General features: G+C 45.1%; 1 protein-coding gene across 5 annotated transcripts in view; it reads left to right on the top strand.

Annotated features, from left to right (window-relative positions):
* The first annotated feature begins 286 nt into the window (after positions 1-286).
* The window catches only part of actn1 (actinin, alpha 1), a 46,933-nt gene continuing 26,032 nt past the window's right edge, over positions 287-21,187 (top strand). For 4 of the 5 annotated variants that reach the window (XM_056254945.1, XM_056254943.1, XM_056254942.1 and 1 more), the window contains exon 1: positions 287-709. In XM_056254945.1, the coding sequence (XP_056110920.1) occupies positions 578-709 (132 nt within the window). In that variant the 5' untranslated portion in view covers positions 287-577. The remainder of the gene's footprint in view (positions 710-21,187) is intronic. The other variant, XM_056254941.1, reaches the window with a different exon arrangement.

Raw genomic sequence — 21,187 nt, forward strand, 5'->3', positions numbered from 1 at the left:
AGGGCATTACATTAAATGATTTTTAAGAAATTGAATACAATTATTGATTAAACTTTAAATAAATAAACACAAACATAAATTCATCGTGTAATTAATTCCAGTGGCACAAACCTACCTAAAAGCTTTTCTAATACTACGCCGATGCAGACAACCTACACCAAATCTATTAACGGACAACGATATTAACCAATCACCACCAAGCCTTTCAAGTGGGCGGGCTTTAATGGTTTGCGCAGTAGCCAATCAGACGCCCTGCGTCTCTTTTTATTTTTTTCCGTTACTGTGAAGTTTTTGCTGCCGATGCTCGTGCTGGAGGTTCTGCCTACTCGCCACTCTGGATAGCGGCCGTGAAAAAACGGACAGAACGAGAAAGACAAGGAGGCACGGACTTTGGGGAGAGTGAACGGTGCAGGGAAAACGAGGCAGCGACGTTAGTTTCGTGCCCATCGTTTAAAGTGCGCACAGGAGTGTTTACTGCAGCGCTCGGTGGGAGAGAGAGATAGAGAGGGAGAGAGAGAGATAGAGAGGGAGAGAGAGAGACCGGAGGACCGGAGAGAGACGGGAACATCAGTTCAGAATGGATCACCACCACCATCAACACGATCATCATCATCAATATGATGGAGGAGAGAACGACTATATGCCCCAGGAAGATGACTGGGATCGGGATATGCTGCTTGACCCCGCCTGGGAGAAACAGCAGCGAAAGGTACGCGCTATAATCTCTCTCCACACCACCGGTTTAAGATGCAATGGGACTTTCTGCAAACCAACAGAAAAAAATACCATTCCGAAATGCGGAGATTTAAGGGCCCCGTCCGGAATCCGAGTCATTGAGTTGTGGGCTGCTGGTGAAATAGGCTTTGCATTGCGACGCATGCATGAATTTGTTTATTTTGTGTCTCTCATATTTGTTTGTCTCAAACCAAGCGAGTATAGAGCATCAAACGCTCGTACGGTACTCTGTATAGTCTTCATTATAAGAAACTTGAGGAACATCTGTTGCGGGATTGCGCATGTTCCTATTTACCACTCTGTCTCTCCATTCATTTGAGCGTTTTGTCGGCCCACCCCCAGTCAACCGATCCGGCCGGACCCTGATTACCGGACACCGTGCGCCCACCGATCCTCTTCACCGCGCGCAACAGATGTCCGCGGCAGACAGCAGCCTTTGCTCGTGGATGCGGCTCATATGATCTGCTGCGCGCGCAGAGAGCACGAGCTCACTTTATTTACGGGGTTTTAACGTGTGACCAATGTAGAGATGAGAGTCATTGTGGTTCCGATTCACACTAACGATTTCAGTTCTCTAACGATTCTAGTGTTTTTGAGGAAGTATCTTATAAAAATATTAAATTCTTATAGCATTTACTTTCTTCGGCAGTCTGTTGCCAAATGATGAGGTAATTTCAGATTACAACAGAACAGATCCAAATAACTTAAATTTAGCAAAAGGTACTGTAGGCTATGTTTACCCCGTTTTTAAATGTATTTTTCTATATACAACAGATTGTAGGCTATAATATGGCTTTTAACTACACGCTGTCATATGGACAACTACTCAGTAACTGCATTGATTAAGTCTCACAAGTACAGCATAATGCATAATTCACTTCGCGTTGACCATGACGAAAGTAATAATTTGCGGTTCAAATTCGTCAGATTAATTTTGGAAGTTTTCATACTGATTCACAAGTCTTTTTGATTCACTTAACAGTTACATTATTTGTTTATAGGAGTTGTTTGTTCGAGAATCGAACTTCGCCGTGTGTTCTAGATTCACTTAAGGAACCGGTTCATAAGAGTCGTTCGTTCGGGTTTTAACGTTATACGGATTACTTTGTAGAATCAGTAGCGGTAACGAACAGTAGTTGCTAGCAGACACTGTCAGAGTATTTTAATACAGTGTTCAGTGCTCATCGTCAAAAGGTGTGCACCGTTAACAGATCCGAAAGTCATGAAAATGGTTTAGTTCCGGTATGTTTAACGGTCCTGATTAAGAACCGGCTCTCGGTTGCCAATTCTTGGCCCATGGCAGCTCCGTTAACGCATTCCGGTAGACCATTAGTTGGGGGAGGGGAGTGTTTATAAAAAATCTCTCGGATGTGATTTTCTGCACAGAAGTCTAAAAACTATTTGAAATATGAGTGAAACATTTGTCGCTCCCACACTCCTTTCTTCCCCTTTGGAAAACGGGGAGGAAAACAGAACGAGTGCTGGAATCTGCTGCGGTTTGGGCTGGGCTTGTCAGGGAGCGAGTCTGCCCAAAAATGGTAATAACAGACCCCGTACACGGCTGCTGGAAAACTTTCCCGGGTTACTTTTCTTTTCCTTCCTCGAAAGCTTGTAGACTCCTGAATGATGTCATCAGCTACCGGCGGGAAAGACTCATGCTCAGGTATGCGGGCAGAGTCCTTCACTTCAGCTCCTACAACCATAAACCCATGACAAAAAAACATGTGTCAACAGTTTACACCAGCCCTGACATGCTGTTTCTACTTAACAGTGTGTTTAGAGATAAATTAAAAATAAGTTTTTCATCAGTAGCCTAGAGCAGGAACATCATATTTAGATTTTTTTGTAGTTGCTACATTAACCATTATATATGTCATGGTGGTGTGTATGTGTGTGTGGTGGGTCAGATGGAATTGAGAGACACAACTAGAAAAAGCCCTGAAGTGTTTTTTTCCCTGTCTCGTGAAATAAGCACTACATTGTGTTAGAGCATCATTTCCGACACTCATTAATCTCTCACACACACACACACTGCTCCATTCTGCCCATTAAACACCCTCTGTGACTTTAATGATCTGTGTATGTGTGTGTCAGATAAATTGGTTATTGTTCTGCTTTCTGACAGGGCTGAAAGGTCAGTAGAGAAGTGAAGTAAAGTCGGTTCTGCAAACACACACACACACTGCAGGTATAGAGGGCAGCTCTCGTAGGCGTAAAAGACATACAGAATAAGTCAAATCTGGAGTGAATTTGCGTTGAGAAAGTGAATGCATGTGAGAAAACATCTGATTGGCTGCAGTTTATGTTTATGGGTTAAAGTATTTCAGCAAGTTCAGACTTAACCAATAGAATCAGAAACACATTTTCCTGTCTAATAACATCTGTGCAGGTCTGTAAGAGTTTTTCTGCAACTTAGGGGGAAGAAAGGCCCTCGGGCCAGACAGGTGAGGTGATTCAGTTTAAAACAGCAGCGAGACCTTATGAACTCTCTCCTTTTTGCTTGGCCCTATCTGTGAGGTCAGATTTTCATTGTTTTGTTCACGTGTCCCATTCTGTCGCTTTTTAAGCCAATTGGAGAAGTCTTCAGTTGCCACAGTTCATTTTGTATTGCCACAAGAGAGTTCTGTCAGGTTTCAGTGAATGTTCTGTTTACACTTACACTACTGTTCAAAAGTTTGGGGTCAGTTGCTCACGGCCCATGCGAACGCTCCACTCATGTACGGATCATGCTCAGCAGAAAAGTCTGCTCAAATAAAGCGCCAACATGACATTTCTATGTTTGCAATAGCCCTACTGTGCTGTAACATGGTGTGGTATAGCCGCCGTGCTGGGCAACGCTGGTAAAATGACACTAACCTCTCGTTAACTGATCCGCTCCCCGCTTCGCTCTTTTCAAATGCTCTGATAATAATAGTCTTGTAGGACTACACATTATTTGAACAATTAGAACTAAATAAAGAACGATATATTGATATTTCGTATATTTTCTGTCCAATTTTAGTGTTACTTTCAATAAAAGTGTGGTTATTTAAAGGGATACTTCACCTCTGGGAAGATGAATGTGTTATGTGTATTTAATATTGGTCATTTATATAGTAGAAATGTGAAATTATTTTTGAAATTGAAGCATTCTAGACTGAGAAAAGGCAGAAAATGTATGTTTTACTCATGTGGCTGAAAGACAACAACTCCCAGAATGCACTTGCTTTGCTGCCCTTACGAGGCCACTCCCAAACCACGCCTACCGGTTACAGGCGGCAGAATCCGAAAAATGGATACAACTAGGCTTGCTTTGATACATCGTGAGTTATTTGATCAAATTTCCATCGAAATGGTGCTAAATTGCGTTGTACCGGGATGTACTAGCCTAATGTATATAACACAACTTAGACTTTCACATTAAAAAATATGATGCAAGGCAGGACCATGTCAACAGAGTAGCCTAGCTTAGTAGCTCTGCATATGAACTGTTTTCCTCCAATTGAAATCACTATTTCTCTAAGCTAATACTAGGGATGGCCCGATACCATTTTATTTCAAACCGATACGAGTACGAGTATTTACATTTGTGTACTTGCCGATACCGAGTACCGATACCGATATTTCTACCGCAAAAGTAATAGGCTCTCAGAAAAGAAGACGACTATTTTAGAACACAGGTTAGAAGACTGTTTTTATTTTCTTCTCTGCTTGTTTTAACAAGTCAAAAAAAAAAAAAAAAATTTTTTTAAATAATAAATGTATTAACACACAAACCACTGTTAATTTAACATAAAAGCAAGCAGGCTACTGCGTGCATGGGCATGACTGAATGCAGTGCACGCAAAGTGCGCACCCTTAATAAATCCTAAAAGCTGACAGTTCATCGCGATCTCACACATCTCTGTTATTATCAATGAAGCTGATGCACAATCAATCTTTCATAATATCCACACTTTGTTTGTTATAATTAGAGGATTTGCCAGCATACAGAATTCAGCACTGAACAAAAAAGTCCGTTTTGAGCAGTGAGGGGAGTCTATCTTAAATGCTTCTGATTGGCCATTGCGTTCAAGAAATCAACACATATGTCTGTGATTGGCTACATCGCTCAACGCTGTAACCATGTTATGAATAGAAACTCTGGCCTGTAAATCGTTTCTATTTTGTTGTAGTTGTTCTTGTAGCTTTTCTGCAAGAGATGAATAAAAATCTGTTAGTTTTTATGTTTTATTCATAGATATTTCTAGTTTGCGGGAGTCCCGCGAATCGTTTATTCTCCCGTAACCCGCACACACAGAGTGAGTGCATTACCGCCCGCGTGCGCGCTCGGCCATCAGATCTATGATGCGTCTTCAGATGTTTAATTAGATTGCTGGTGTTAAACGATGTACTTTCTTTCCCTCCTCTCGACACCTTAGCTGAACATAACTCACAGTCTGCCTTGCTGTTGTCATCATCCCTTATCTTGAAATGAGCCCAAACCGCCGACATTATAGGCTACTTTCCTATGCCTCAGTTCACCTCGACAAAGCTCTCGCGGCGGCCAGTTTAGTTTTGCAAAATGTACGTGGTATCGGTGCGTGGTATCGGCGAATTTTTATGAGTACGAGTACGAGTATATGAGGACAGTATCGGCCCGATCCCCGATGCCAGTATCGGTATAGGGCCATCCCTAGCTAATACATTATCTAGACTAATCCATACTCTAGTAACACTAAAGGTTTATAAAAAGAACCACATCCAATGTAAGTTATAACTTTTAATTAAAAAAATTATGAATATTAACACTTTTACACTCAAAGCTCTGCGGATTCAGCGATCTCGTCCAGAAGAAATTTCGCGACAGCAATAGGACTCTATATCTGTTTCCATAGGCGCACAGCGAGAGCACTGACACCGCCAGTCCGCCCCAGCTCGAGTCTGGCCGGGCTCAGGTCTCGCTCCGGCCGCCTCTTGTTCCTCCATCTCCCGCAACTGTTCATCGCTGTGTTGCGGCACAGGTAGCCGTGAGCATCAGATTCTCGCAACAGATCTTCGAAATCCCCTTCTGCCATTTCAACTTCAAAACTACCTTCCGCCATTGTGATTAGCCTACTATACAAACTTTCTACACAGACCAAGAGGCAAGAGCCTGTTAGCTTAGCTTCTACAGAAAGATGGCTGACACTATCTTTACATTCTGTGAGTGAGATCCCGCCCCATATGGGCGTGGAGAAAACATGTGGAACACTGGATGTAGTCTTTAGCCTCTGGCACAAAAATCCTCCGATGACACAAAATGACGATTTTTGCGTCATCGGAGGATTTTTTCCAGACTAAAAATTAATTTTTCTCTCATATCAGGGGGATATGAGGGGGGGGAAGCACAGTAATTCGAAAATACTACTGGTTTTCTACTGATACAAAGCTTAATGCTAAATCTTGAAGTATCCCTTTAATTTCATTGGCTTGTATTTTTTAAATTCAGTATCATTAAAATGATTAAATTTCATTCAAAATACTAATATTAATACAATTATACAAAAAAATAAGCTAATTTAAAATAAGATATGCATTATTTAAAAAAAAGCATTTTCAGTTTGGGTTTTCGGCCAAGTGTACTCCAGAATTTTCTGTTTCGGACCATAAGTTTCATTTCGGTGCTTCCCTAATTTGTGGCTATGTTCAACAGAAGTTTTACTACAGGCATTTGCCAAAACACTGTATTTTAGTAAAGGTTGAGACTCACATAACCAGGTGTCAACTGTTTTTTTTTTTTGTATCATCATTATTTTCTTTCGTTCAAATAAATTGCTTGTTAAGTATATAGGGGATCAAAATTTCAGAGACTTACAACCATCCAGAACACCCTAGCAACCACTCAGCATCTCCCTAGCAACAAGCCACTACATCCTAGCATTATGTTAGCGAGTTTCCTTTAGAAAATGTGAAAATCAGAATTTTTTACTGAAATGGCTAAATTTGTCTTTCAGTGCCGTGCAGTGTGTGGATTGAAGTAGTGGGTTATTTTTAAGTGTTTCCTTACTGCAGTAGTTCAGTCTGCCTTGGGCAGGTTTTATATGGTTCTGCTTGCAGGTCTTGACTTCTCTGATAAGAAAGATGTAGATCTTCAGAAACAGGAAAAGGTTCAGCTCTAGTGAATCTGAATCAGTCACATATCATTGGGTTCTGACTGAGATTTATATCTGACCATCTGCACTGTGTATTTTCTTGGTGTGTGTCTTTGGGGTGGTAAAGGGTTAATGTATGCGGGGCAAGCCTCCTCTGGCTTTTTCAGTTTAAAGAATTAAAGTAGGTCTGCTTGTCGCAATCAATCCTCTGTTTTTCTCTGTGTCTCACTCGTTCTCTTTCTCTCCACCTCTATTAGAGGGGGTAAGTTGAGTATCCAAAGGGGATACAGAGGCTTTTTTAAAAAGCTGGTCTGAGGTGAGTTCCCTGAAATCTGTTGCAGATCTAAGAAGAGTTTTATTTCTCTGTGGAGATACAGACATACATGAATAACTACGTTTAACACGTTGTTCATGCAGATTTTTACAGAAAATCTGCAGCATTCCATGAAACATGGTAAAATGCGAGTACTGCACTCTTATTGGTAGCTGAAAGCATAATAAAATTAGCCAGTATATCTAATAAACCAACACGTGAGCAGCAGGGTATGTGTAAAACTTTGTGAATGGCAGCTGCTTCAATTACGTGGAGTTCTGCGGGCACAGATGCCATGTAGGCCTGCATATAACACGTGATGTCCTCAGGCGTCATTGCATGCCTGATTTTGTCCTTACCACTTATGAAAGCTGGCATTTTCAATTCTTGAGCAGAAGCTTTCATTTAGCCAGTCTGTTGTTGTACCGAGTGACGATACTGCGTTAGAATTTTTTTTTTTAATGCTCTACATTTCAATGTGGTAGAAAGCAATGGCGGCAGTATCACAGCTCTATAAGGCTATAAAACCATGTCTTGAAGATTGTGGGGGACCAAACCAATTTTGGGGGGATGATGGGTAATGTGGCAATATCTGATTATGTGGACTTGTCCTTGTCAGTGTTTATGGTGGTTACCCAACATCTCTCTGAAGCAGACTCCAATTTATTGCTTTTACAGCGTACTACTATCTGTTCTAGTAAAACAATGCGAACAAATGTGTTCAGTTGTGTTTTATTAAAAAAATTATAGGGCAGATTGAAAAAAAGTCCCAGAACAGAAAGTGTATAACTTGATTCAAAACAGTAAGATTATGTACTTTTTTCATGCATAACCTAATTACATTACATTAGATAATCCATCACTATTTCATGACATCATAACCAGCATGTCTGTGAACACACACACACACACACACACACAGGCACAATGATGTCCATGACACCGTTTCTGCCATTTCCGGTCCTGGAGTTTGATGTGAGGACGTGATGAGGTACTTAATCCCTCGCTGTGCTCTTTCAGCCAATGAAAGAACAGCTTGAATAGATCTAGAATAGTGTAGAATGCTGCCACCTCATTTACTGGGACTGTGTGTGTGTGTGTGTGTGTCTGCTCGAGCCAGACCAAGATGCTGTGGGATGCAGTTTATTAATGTGTGTGTGCGTATTCTTAAAAAGTTTCTTTTATTGACTGTGTTTGGTCCTCCAGCGGCTCTGCAGTTTGCAAAGTCAAATATGTCAATTCAGACTTTTTATCTTGGTGAAAGTCAAGCTCTTCATGCAAATGATCAAATGCCGCTCCTAACCTGATGATGCGCTCAAAACAAGGACTTTGTTCCTGGGGACTATCTGACAGTTACCAAGAACCAGGCCTTACTGTTCCTCATGTATAACCTGTGTAGATAATGAAACATTGCCCAGAGCTGTAACAAGCCGCAATGAGGAGATGTGCACATAAACTTTGGAACTTTAATTAACGTAAAAGCAGTGATCCGAGCGAGTCAGCATTTAGCTCTAAGTGAAGCCTATGGCTGTGTTGATAGGATTATTAATGAGCCATTAAACTGTGTGTCTGGAAACATGAAAATAAGAGACAGGCTCACCTCAGGAGGGTGTAGTGTGTGTGTGTGGGGGGGGGGTGGCTAATGTGGAATGCGTGTGGAAGCGAGACAGTGGGCCGCACGTCTCTGGGGCTGATCAGCACTTCCTGTCTGGAGGAGAAAGCCAGCAGACACCAACAAACAGCCCACTAATAGACAGATAGGGTGAGGGAGAAACAAATGGAAACTAAAGTAGATTTTTACATTTGCTCATGGGGTTGTGACAGTACCAAAATTTCAGTAGTCTGTACCAATACCAGTAAAAGTTTGCTGTTCTCTGTAACACTTTCGGTACAAGAGCAAAAACTTGAATTAAATAAAAAAATGTGTCCAATATTTCTCTCGTCTGTTGGTTATCTCTGACTACGTTTACCGGTACATGTGCACCAATAATGCTCTTATTTCTAATAATCAGAGTAAGGTCTTAATCGCAGTAAGATGTTTACATAACACAAGCAATACTCTTCACTCCAGTTTATACAATTTTCATTATTCTGATTGTTATCCGTACGCCAATTTTACCCGGTGTTGTGCCGAAATGCGACTACCTGCCAAATTATTACCCCCCTCATTGAAGTCTCTACCTGATTGCCTAATCCTAACCCCACCTCTAATCCTAACCCCTCCCACACAACTAATCCTAAACCTACCAACACTAGGGGGGTAATAATTTGGCGGGGGTCAGAATTCGGCACAACACCGGGTAAAATTGGCGTACGCCACATAGTTTAATGCAAAAATGGTTACTACGATTATGAGCTTCATCGCATTAGTTTGAATGAAGTATTGCATTTAAATTAGATAAAGTTTAATCACATTATTGTCAAAATCCCATTATAATCGCATTATTAGGGTGTATGTATTAAACACACTGACTGTCAATCATCGCGGTTTCCAATTCAATCGCACATTTAAATACAGTTGTCACAGAAACTTTGCGGTGTAGAGCTAGAGCAGGGGTCTTCAATGTTTTTCAGGGCAAGGACCCCTTAGGCAATTGGGACATGTAGCAGCAGGGACCCCTGATTCAAAATGTGTCAAACAGTGCTACATATTAAGCATATAGCCTTCGATATTAATTGAAACTAACCATATTATGATTAAAAATATGTTATATTATGTTAAGACAGTAGATCAGAACTATGGACATTATTGTTGCACATGCATCACTGTCAAGATTCACAATTCATTAGTTGTTTACAGTTGTACATTTTTTCATGGATTTGCAGTCATATATCTTTATTTTATTATTTAACAATTAAACATTTTCTTGAACTTTAGTAAAATGCTTCTTTTTTTCTTTTTGGACTGACCGGTACCAGTAGTACCGGCACGGTTGACAACCCTATTTATGCAGGTGTGAGATGAGTTAAAGACTAGGCTAATATTCAGGGTTAGGGTTTTATTCAAATTATTGCCCTATCAAACACCACTAATGATAAAGATAAACGGAGGAACAGACAGGCATTTCATCTGTTGAGTGGGGATGATGTCATTGTCTGTGTGTGTGCGGTCAGCATTTTGTTTAAACAGGTAACAGCTGTTACACCTGTCACACAGGCACACCTGAGTAGGCAGAGCTAATGCGAGTGTGAGAAGCTTCATTCCTGTGGTTTTTCTCTGCTTCTCACACTGAGAATGAAATGAATGAATGTCAATGCAATGGGTTAGGGATGTACTGATTTGAAAGTTCCAGCTGATACTGAAAAGCTGGTCGTATTTATAGGTTATCTGACATAACATGGACATAAAAATGATTATTAAATATTATATTAGACTATCATTTAAATATTAAGTTTAAACACAATTTCTATTCTATTTTGTCTGAATAAATAAAAACTAAAAACCATAAAGACCAATTTTTATTTTGCTACAAGTTAATTTAGACATGCCAATATAATGTACGGTATGAAAAGTGGATGTTAAGATCTGTTAAAGATTACATTTAACAGTCAGTGTTAATAAATTATTAGTGTTTTTAAAAATAACCTTTTTAAGTGGGTGCAAAGGTAATGTAGATGCAATTTTTCTATTTTTGGGTAAACTATCTCTGTAATGTGATGAACTACAACTGTGGTTCCCTATCGGTCAGTCACTACAACGTAGGTCAGACTGACCAATAGGAATCTCGCTAGAGAGGCCAATCTACTTCGAGTGAAACTAAAACAAGCCAATGCACATTGGCATGCAATCATTTGCATCAGCTGCGCGTCCTCGTCAGCGCGGGTATTTAACAGCAGCTGTTATGATTGCACACTAGCTTTTTGCTTCGGAGCCAAACGCTTCATGGTAATCCTACAGAGTGTGAAACTTGGCAAGCCTTCGTTGGATCTCTCCTTGTTCGGTGCGGGCGTTACAGCACGGCAGCGCGAGCAGTCTTGTGTCCTCTCTCTTCTGTCTGTCTTTTTTGTTTTGTTTTTTTGAGCAAATTCAAAAAAGCTGTTTTAACAGCTGGTAAGGTGCGCAGTTCAGCGCTCAAAGGCTGTTCTCACAGCCGGTAAGACCTGCCAGCGAGAGAGAGAGACAGCGCACAGACGGGTGCACATTCCCGTCTGTGTTCGCAGTGACTGTTCTCCTGCGTGCTTCAGCACCAGTGAAAGTAGTCCCTAAAAGAGCTTACACAGATAGACAGCGTCTTTAAAAAAAAAAAAAAAAAAAAAGATGACTTTCTATCTGTGTGTTTCTGGATGCGGTCGTTACCTGGGCTCACAGGATGGTCACAAGCGCTGCCTCGTGTGTCTGGGCATTGAACACGCTGAGGCAGCGTTTGTGGATGAGTCATGTACCCATTGTGGGAAGATGACCATCGCGGAGCTACGGTCGAGACTCCTGTTCCTGCAAAGGGGCGGAGTCCCCGTGCCTCTGCCTCGTTCCAATCCTCCTCAGAGGGTTGCTTCGGGCGGGGGCGCGGGTGACCTGAGGATCACGGTGAGCGCGTCTCCTTCGGGGAACCAACCCCCTAGGAGCCCTCACCCCTCTCATGCTCCGCAGCCAGTTGAGCTTCCATTGGAGAAAGCTGGACCATCCTCGAGGTGTGTACCGGTTGTCTCCTTTGGGGCTCCCAGTGACCAGATGTCGATCGCTGCATCGGAGGGTGGGTCAGACCTCTCTGCGGACGACGACTCGGCACCGCTGCCTCCTTCGGGGGTGCCAGCGGTGCCTGAGACGGACCCGGAGATGATGACCATGCTCTCCCGGGCCGCCAACGGGGTCGGGCTCGTGTGGAATCCTCCACCGTGTCCCGAACCCTCGAGGTTGGATGATTGGTATCTCGGGGTGGCGCGCGCTGGTTCTCAGCAACCCACCCCAGTGCCTTTCTTCCCGGAAGTGCATGAGGAGCTTACGGGAACGTGGACGGGACCTTTTACTGCCAGAAACCGTTCCGGTGGCTCCTCCTCCCTCACCACCCTTGATGGCGGGGCAGGTAAGGGATACACGCGCATCCCGCCAGTGGAACGGGCCGTTGCTATGCAACTGTGCCCTAACTCCACTCGGCGCGGAGAACCGTGTCTTCCTTCCCGGGCCTGTAGGTACTCGTCGGACCTATTCGACGAGGCTTACAAGGCCTGTGGGGAAGCTGCCTCTGCCATGCACGCCATGGCGTTGCTGCAGGTCCATCAGGCCAAGGCACTGAAGGACCTGCACGAGGGTGGTCATGATCCACAAGTTCTCCAGGAACTTCGTGCCGCAACGGACCTCGCGCTTCGTGCGACGAAGGTCACCGCGCGGTCAGTGGGTCATGCGATGTCCACCTTGGTGGTCCAGGAGCGCCATCTCTGGCTGTGTCTGGCAGACATGAGTGAGGCTGAGAAGCTCCGGTTCCATAACTCCCCCGTGTCCCAGACCGGCCTCTTCGGCGACGCGGTCGAGAACTTCGCCCAGCAGTTCTCGGCTGTACAAAAGCAGACTGAGGCCATCAAGCATATCCTGCCGCGGCGGTCAGCTGCTGCCTCCAACCCACCGCCTGCGGCTCCTCAGTCTGCTTGTCGCCGGGGGCGTCCTCCTGCGTCTGCCCCTGCTCCCGCGCTGCAGCAGCAGCCTCCACCTAAACGGCGCCGTGGAGCCAGTCGCAGGCAGGCCGCCCCGCCCGTCCAGGCCCCCGCCAAGAAGGGTGGCAAAGCCAGAGGTAAGCGGCCCCAGGACGGGCGACCCGGAGATGGAAGGGACTGGTCTCCAGGAGACGATGACCGCATCGCTCCCTCCCCCGGAAGAGGGCCGGGTGGAAAATCCTGTGTTTCGTTTTGTTGTGTTCCGCCGCTGGCCTTAACCAGCGGTACCCAAATTTTCAATAAAAGAGCAGTTTCTACCATCTCTGGGTCCGAAGAGGACCCGGAGAGCAGTGGGGGGACAGAATCCTCACCACTCTCATCCGCCTCCTCTGTCGCCAGTGAGCAGCAGTGTGCAGTTCGAGAAACGCCACCGAGCCACCTCCTGCCCCGTGGAACCAGGTAAGTGCTGCACAGCACACACAGACCCTGCTACGGGCCGCCTCCCAGAGAGAGCCTCCCGAGCCACGTCCCTGTGTTCCACCTCGCTGCCCCACTCCGGGTACGCCTACAGTCCCTTTGGTCCCGCTTGCACGGTCTCTGAGAGCCTGGTTAGCGCTCCCCAGTCCGTCTCGCTGGCTCATTCGGACCATCAGGCTCGGCTATGCGATTCAGTTCGCCCGGCGTCCCCCCAAGTTTCGGGCCATCCACTCCACTACAGTGAGAGCAGCCGATGCCCATGTCTTGCGTGCGGAGATCGCAGTCCTACTGGCGAAGGACGCGATAGAGCCGGTCCCTCCAGCCGATATGGGGTCAGGGCACTACAGTCCCTACTTCATTGTACCCAAGAAAGGTGGTGGGTTACGACCGATCTTGGATCTGCGAGTTTTGAATCGGAGCCTCCACAAGCTACCGCTCAAAATGCTCACGCAGAGACGCATTTTCGGATGCATCCGTCCCCAAGATTGGTTTGCAGCGATCGACCTGAAGGACGCGTACTTTCATGTCTCGATTCTTCCTCGACACAGGCCGTTTCTGCGCTTTGCGTTCGAGGGTCGAGCATATCAGTACAAGGTCCTGCCCTTCGGGCTGTCCCTGTCTCCCTGTGTCTTCACGAAAGTCACGGAGGGGGCCCTTGTTCCCATGAGAGAACAGGGCGTTCGCCTCCTCAACTATCTCGACGACTGGCTTATACTAGCACACTCTCGAGATCAGTTATGCGAACACAGGGACCTCGTGCTCACGCACCTCAGCCAGTTGGGCCTTCAGGTCAACTGGGAAAAGAGCAAACTCGCCCCTGTGCAGAGGATCTCTTTTCTCGGTATGGAGTTGGATTCGGTCGCACAGACAGCGCGCCTCACAGAGCAGCGCGCTCAGTCGGTGCTGAACTGCTTGAACACGTTCAAAGGCAGGACAGCGGTCCCACTGAAATTTTTTCAGAGGCTCCTGGGGCATATGGCAGCGGCAGCAGCGGTAACTCCGCTCGGCTTGCTTCATATGAGACCGCTTCAGCACTGGCTTCACGGCCGAGTCCCGAGATGGGCGTGGCATCATGGCACTCACCGGGTGGCAATCACACCGGCCTGCCGCCAGACCTTCAGCCCGTGGTCAGACCTCTCGTTCCTTCGGGCAGGAGTCCCCTTGGAACAGGTCTCCAGGCATGCTGTGGTTTTCACAGATGCCTCTGCCACCGGCTGGGGTGCCACGTACAACGGGCATGCAGTGTCAGGGGTGTGGACGGCTCCCCAACTGCATTGGCACATCAATTGCCTCGAGTTGCTAGCAGTACATCTCGCTCTGAGCCGCCTGAAAAGGCCGCTACGGGGCAGGGACGTGCTGGTCCGTACGGACAACACTGCGACCGTGGCGTACATCAACCGACAAGGTGGTCTACGCTCCCGTCGCATGTCGCAACTCGCCCGCCATCTCCTCCTCTGGAGTCAGAAGCGTCTGAGGTCGCTTCGAGCCATGTATGTCCCTGGCGTGCTCAACCGTGTGGCCGACGAGCTATCACGAGCTGTGCTTCCGGGAGAATGGCGACTCCACCCCCAGGTGGTTCAGCTGATCTGGAGAGAGTTCGGAGAGGCTCAGGTAGACCTGTTTGCCTCTTCAGAGACCTCCCACTGCCAGCTGTTTTACTCCCTGACCGAGGGAACACTCGGCACGGACGCACTGGCACACAGCTGGCCCCGGGGCCTCCGCAAATATGCGTTTCCCCCAGTGAGCCTACTTGCACAGACACTGTGCAAAGTCAGGGAGGACGAGGAGCAGGTCCTTCTGGTGGCTCCCTATTGGCCCACCCGGACTTGGTTCCCAGAACTCATGCTCCTTGGGACAGTCCCTCCCTGGCCCATTCCTCTGAGGAAGGATCTTCTGACTCAGAGACGGGGCACCCTATGGCACCCGCGTCCAGACCTCTGGAAACTCCATGTCTGGTCCCTGGACGGGACGCGGAGGTTCTAGGTGACTTACCCCCTGAGGTACTTAACACCATCACTTCAGCACGGGCGCCGTCCACGAGACGTGTTTACGCCCTGAAGTGGAACCTGTTCGTCGAGTGGTGTTCTTCTCGCCGAGAAGACCCCCGAAGATGTTCGATAGGGTCTGTGCTTTCCTTCTTGCAGCAAGGGTTGGAGCGAAGGCTGTCTCCCTCCACCCTCAAAGTACATGCTGCAGCTATTTCAGCTTATCACGACCACGTAGATGGCAAAACAGTGGGAAAGCACGACCTGGTCGTCAGGTTTCTTAGGGGGGCGAGACGATTAAATCCTCCTCGACCCCCCTCCATACCCTCTTGGGATCTTCCCCTGGTGCTTCGAGCACTTCAGGATGTTCCCTTTGAGCCTCTGCAGTCAGTAGACTTAAAGCTTCTTTCCATGAAGACTTTGCTACTGGTTGCACTGGCCTCTGTCAAGAGGGTAGGAGACCTGCACGCATTTTCGGTCGACGAATCGTGCCTAGAGTTCGGGCCGGGTGACAACCATGTGGTATTAAGACCCCGGCCTGGCTATGTGCCCAAGGTTCCTACCACTCCCTTCAAAAACCAGGTAGTGAACCTGCAAGCGCTGCCTTTGGAGGAGGCAGACCCAGCCCTGGCTTTGCTCTGTCCCGTTCGCGCTCTGCGTATGTACGTGGACAGAACTCAAAGCATCAGTACCTCAGACCAGCTCTTTGTCTGTTATGGAGGCCAGCAGAGGGGAAAGGCTGTCTCCAAGCAGAGGATGGCCCACTGGATAGTAGATGCCATCGCCTTGGCTTACCAAGCTCAAGGCGTGCCCTGCCCGCTCAGGTTGCATGCACACTCCACGAGAGGCGTTGCATCCTCCTGGGCGCTGGCACGTGGCTCCTCGCTAACAGATATCTGTAGAGCTGCGGGCTGGGTGACACCTAACACGTTCGCTAGATATTATAGCCTACGTGTAGAGCCGGTCTCCTCCCGTGTTCTCACCCTAAACGGGTAGAAGCACCGAGAGGCCCGGCTCTGTCGGCTTGCTGCACCCTAGTGTGCACCCTTATTGCTCCAGAGTGAAAAACCTGTTGAGTCCTCCAAAAACCCCTCGGCCCGGACATGGCGGAGCGTCCAGGTGCCAGGCCTTTATCCGCTGAATCCTTGAGAACCGGATCTGGGCTGGGTTCCATATGTGTGACCCTACGGGGATCCCATATGTGTATATTTTCCACGGCTGCTCCTAACGGAAGCCCGTGTCTTTCCCTTGGGCTAAGTCACCCACTATCTCATATGTAGTACAGCCTTCGGGCTAGTCCATATGTATTCCCCACATAACTCCTTGAAGTAAGTGGGTTCCGCAGCGTCCTCCTTCCTAACTGAAGGGCACGCTTTCCCAGTGTTATCCAATAATCTCAATGTATGGGTTATTACGGAACAACAGTGACAGATACACTCTGTGTGTAGCCTCCTCCTATCGTCCTTCTAGGCAAGAAGGTGTAGAGGCTTGCATGGGGCGCTGGATGGGGTGCAGCAGCTGTGGCGCTTTGGTAGGGATTCCTATTGGTCAGTCTGACCTACGTTGTAGTGACTGACCGATAGGGAACGTCTCGGTTACATATGGTAACCCTCGTTCCCTGAGGGAGGGAACGGAGACGTAGGTCCCGTTGCCACATCTGGGGCGGCCAGCTTTTTCAGGTTTGGCTCCTCAGCAAAAAACTAGTGTGCAATCATAACAGCTGCTGTTAAATACCCGCGCTGACGAGGACGCGCAGCTGATGCAAATGATTGCATGCCAATGTGCATTGGCTTGTTTTAGTTTCACTCGAAGTAGATTGGCCTCTCTAGCGAGATTCCTATTGGTCAGTCTGACCTACGTCTCCGTTCCCTCCCTCAGGGAACGAGGGTTACCATATGTAACCGAGACGTTTCTCTTCTAGGACACCTCATTTTAATTTGGGGGTTTGTAAGAAATTAAAAAGATGTCTTCGAAAAGTACAGTTAGCTCTGAGAAAAGATCTAGTATCATTTGTTTGCAGATGCCTCTTGGTTTTTGCTCTGATATGTAGAGATTTTTTGAGTGCCCACAGGAGCCACCATATGCCATGCATGTGAGAAATTTTGAAGGTGGATCTATAAAAAAAACAGAGTTTTCTCTCTATAGCAGTAAATAAACAGGCGATTTGCTTGGCTTATGGGGGAGTTTGTTTGTGTGTAATCTGTATGTGTGTGTCTCAGGGCGACTAATTGTTTGTTGGTTTTCTGGCATTTGTAGTTGCCATGGCAACCCCATGATGATGAACTAAGCTGTGCTGTATTTCACACCAGAGCGAGGAAGAGAGAGAGCAGGAAAAGAAAGAAAGAGAAGGAGTGAATAGAGGAGTAAATATGGGGTTAAAAAAGAGCTATAATGAAGAAATATTTGTGGTCTAGGTGTGAGGAAATCTAGCAGTATTCCTGCTGAGTGAGCAGAGTCCTGCTGCCTGTCTGACTGTATTTACATGCATACATTTGCATGGCCATGCATATCTTTATACATGTGCGTGTTTGAATGCGTCTTTTTGTTTTGTTCAGCGAGGATGCATTAAACTGATTAAAAGTGACAGTAAAGGCAATTATAATGTTGCAAAAGATTTTCAAATAAATGCTGTTCTTTGAACCTTCTATTCATCAAATAATCTAAGTAATAATAATAATAATAATAGTTATAATAATAAATGTCTCTTAGGTTGAGCAGCAAATCAGCATTAGAATGATTTAAAATGTATTAAAAATAGAAAACAGTACCGTATTTTTGATAGAGGCGTGCACGAATAGTCGAATATTCGATCTGTAATAATTATTAAAAAAATAAAAATAGGCTACTTTTTCCCCTCTAATTTTGCTACATGTTGCTTTGCTGGCCGTAAATGCTGTGAATCCATGATAAATCCTAAGAAAGCATAAAGTAATTACTTTAATTACGAGATACCGACTTGTAAAAATTTGTTCACGTCCTTCTATAACTTTTAATTACAACTTATAAACTCAGAATTTTCTGTGAGCTCCGACTTGTACCATGTGACCGCTGCAGATTTATTTAGGTGTTTCCATGGAGAGGCATAATTTCGAGTCCGAGGACGTAGAATGCCACGTGTTGTCATCTCTTTTCTGAGCCCATTTGCAGACATTTGTTTTAATCATAAACTCAATTAATTTTGATCAATTTCAGTGAAAACAAGACTTCATATCTTGAGATATGAACAAAGCGCTGTTGCACATCATTATCTTTGTGTCTCTGCAACGTCTGTGTCGGTGGTGCGCGCCGAGTTATCCGACTAAGGAGCCAACTTTCACCCGAGGATGTGGATATTTAAGTTTTTCTCAACATGTGAAACAATATAAGCATGATAACCATACGCCAACTCGAGTATGTACGTTCTGTACATAATTGGCACGGCCTGCTTTAATAGCGATTTTTTTTTTTTTTTTTTTCATTCGCTTGTTTAAATGCTTTTGTTCTGTATATTTTTGTTTACACACACACACACACACACACACACACACACACACACACACACACACACGGTATCAAGGTCCCGCCCACTCTCCCACTCCAAGGACCGCTTGGAGGACAGATGTCAATCATGACGTTACACCCCCGTTTTTATTAGAGATGTTCCGATACCCTTTTTCCCTTCCCGATTCCGATACCTGGACTCAGGGTATCGGCCGATACCGAGTACTGATCCGATACCTGGGTGTGTATCTATACAATGAAACTGCTGTGCGGTGAAACTGCTAGTGTTGCGGAGCGGGTGTGTTACGGATACATGGTGTACATTTTTTAGCAATCAAAAAGTGTGTCTAATTAATTGAAATAATGTATTATGAATCATTAAACTCATACAACATTTAAAAAAAAAAATGAAAATAAATTTCACTATCTCTGTGTTGTTTTTTTCTGGTAATAAAATGAAGACATAAAACACAAATTTTATCATTTATCATCAAATTTTAATCAAATGAAATTAAATAAACTTTTTGTCAAATAACGTGCTGCACAATGAGCTTTACCGTTAAAATTAAAACATGGGTTATTCCTTAAATTCAGTTTTGATGATACTTTATTTGGATTAGTGTTAGTATTATTACATTGGGACATATCTAAATTCTACTGTACAACGGTAATATATTTCTGTCAAGTTAAACCGAACTTTTATTTTGACGGGTTGCCGTGAAGACCTTTTGAGTTTGTGTGTTTATGTCATGATGAGCGTTTTTCTCAAATGAAGCGGTTAAATGATCACGAAGTGACTTTCGGAGTGGAGAGGAAGTTCATGCATTTGTGTCTTCATATAGGCAAAAAAAAAAAAAAAAAACAGCGCAAGCGTCACACGTGCTTCAGTGTGTGTGTGTGTGCGTGTGTGGTAAATGAAACTGCGCGTCGGCTGCACTATTCATTCACACAGAACAAGCAGGATTCGTATTTAAATCGTCTTTCTGGTTTAATATCCACACACAATTGTCTACATCGCGATTTGATTTCAAGTGTACTGAACTCTTTATTCTATTTATTCCTCAAAAGATTGACGAATTCCGTGAAAATTCCTTTTTTATGACTGGATTTCGGCAGCATTTTAGGGGGGGCGGGCCGCCCCCCTAAAACAATGGTAGGGGAAACACTGCCCTGTATGAATTGATAGAATTATTTTATGGTGTGCTTCAGACTTATCCCTTAATAAAGCATGAACAAATACATACAGTGAGCTAGAGTATTTTTATTATCTGACATACATTCCACAGCAATATATTATTTATTTTTCTTAAGTGAAAAAGAACTTTTAAAATGCAGCCACACATCTAATATTTTAAACTGAAAAAGGTATTTTAGATTTACAATATAACTGTATAAAAAAGTGCAACAAATAAATAATTTTGTTAAATACACGGCATTTCAGTTTTGACTGCGGCTGGTCATCCAGAACAATAAACTCGATAATTTTGTCGGTTATATTTATCGCTCGTTGGCTGTCTTTTGAAAACTTTTCTCTTCGTTTGAATGAAGCTTCCAGAGATTGTTGATTCTGGCGCGGCTCGTCCTCCTCTGCCCTTGCCATCGTGTTCTGCGGGGTGACGCGTCTTCAAATGCTTTATTAAGTGTTGAAGCTGCTAATCTTGTGCCACCCCTCGAAATTGCAGTATGGCATATGAAACATGTCGCTGTTTCACTGGCTGGTTGGTCCAGTGCACTCCACACTACTGCGTTTTCGTTTAAAAACGGAGACCTTTTGCTACGTTTGCACCTCCCGTCCACACTAAAACGGCAAAAACGGAGACCCAAAACGGAGAAGTTTAGAAATGCTGCCGATCCGTTTTTCGTTTTGAATCTCCGGAGGGCGTTTTAGTGTAGACGGGTCAAAACGGAGGACTTTAGAAACGATGACGTAGGAGAGGCTCACGCTCGGCTCTATGATTGGGTGTCATCAGTCATGGCGTATATCTTTGCTAGCAGCTGTTGTACAAGTCAATTCTGCATTTTACAACGCTATAACTGCCTACATGATGCGCCGGAGTCAAGCTATTATTCGAGCGATCTGTGACAATTCCCGTGTGCAGCGGCGGCGTTGACCGTACATGGAGCGTCGGTTTGGGGTTAACCCAGAGCATGGTGGGATAATTTTATCAATGACGTTGTGTTTACACCGGCACGCGCATGCCCAGTGTTGGTGAATGGTCACGTGATCCGCGTTTTCAGTCGTTTTAATGTGGACGGAGATCAATTCTAATACGCAGCTAAAAAATAGGGGTGTAAGAAAAAATCGATACACTTGAGTATCGCGATATTTTATTTTGCAATACTGTATCGATTTTCAAAAACGCAATATCGATTTTTTTTTTTAGTTTACGTGCAAAAATATTCATACTATTGCCGTGGTTCGCGTTTATGTTGTGTTTAAATCCCTACCACTAGATGGCTAGAATGAGACGCACCACTAGTGTCCTCGCCTACAGTGTCTATGATTTTGATTAATATGC

Source organism: Rhinichthys klamathensis, unplaced genomic scaffold (assembly GCF_029890125.1).
Source record: "Rhinichthys klamathensis goyatoka isolate OS25496 unplaced genomic scaffold, OSU_Roscu_1.1 h1tg000115l_1, whole genome shotgun sequence".
Lineage (NCBI taxonomy): Eukaryota > Metazoa > Chordata > Actinopteri > Cypriniformes > Leuciscidae > Rhinichthys > Rhinichthys klamathensis.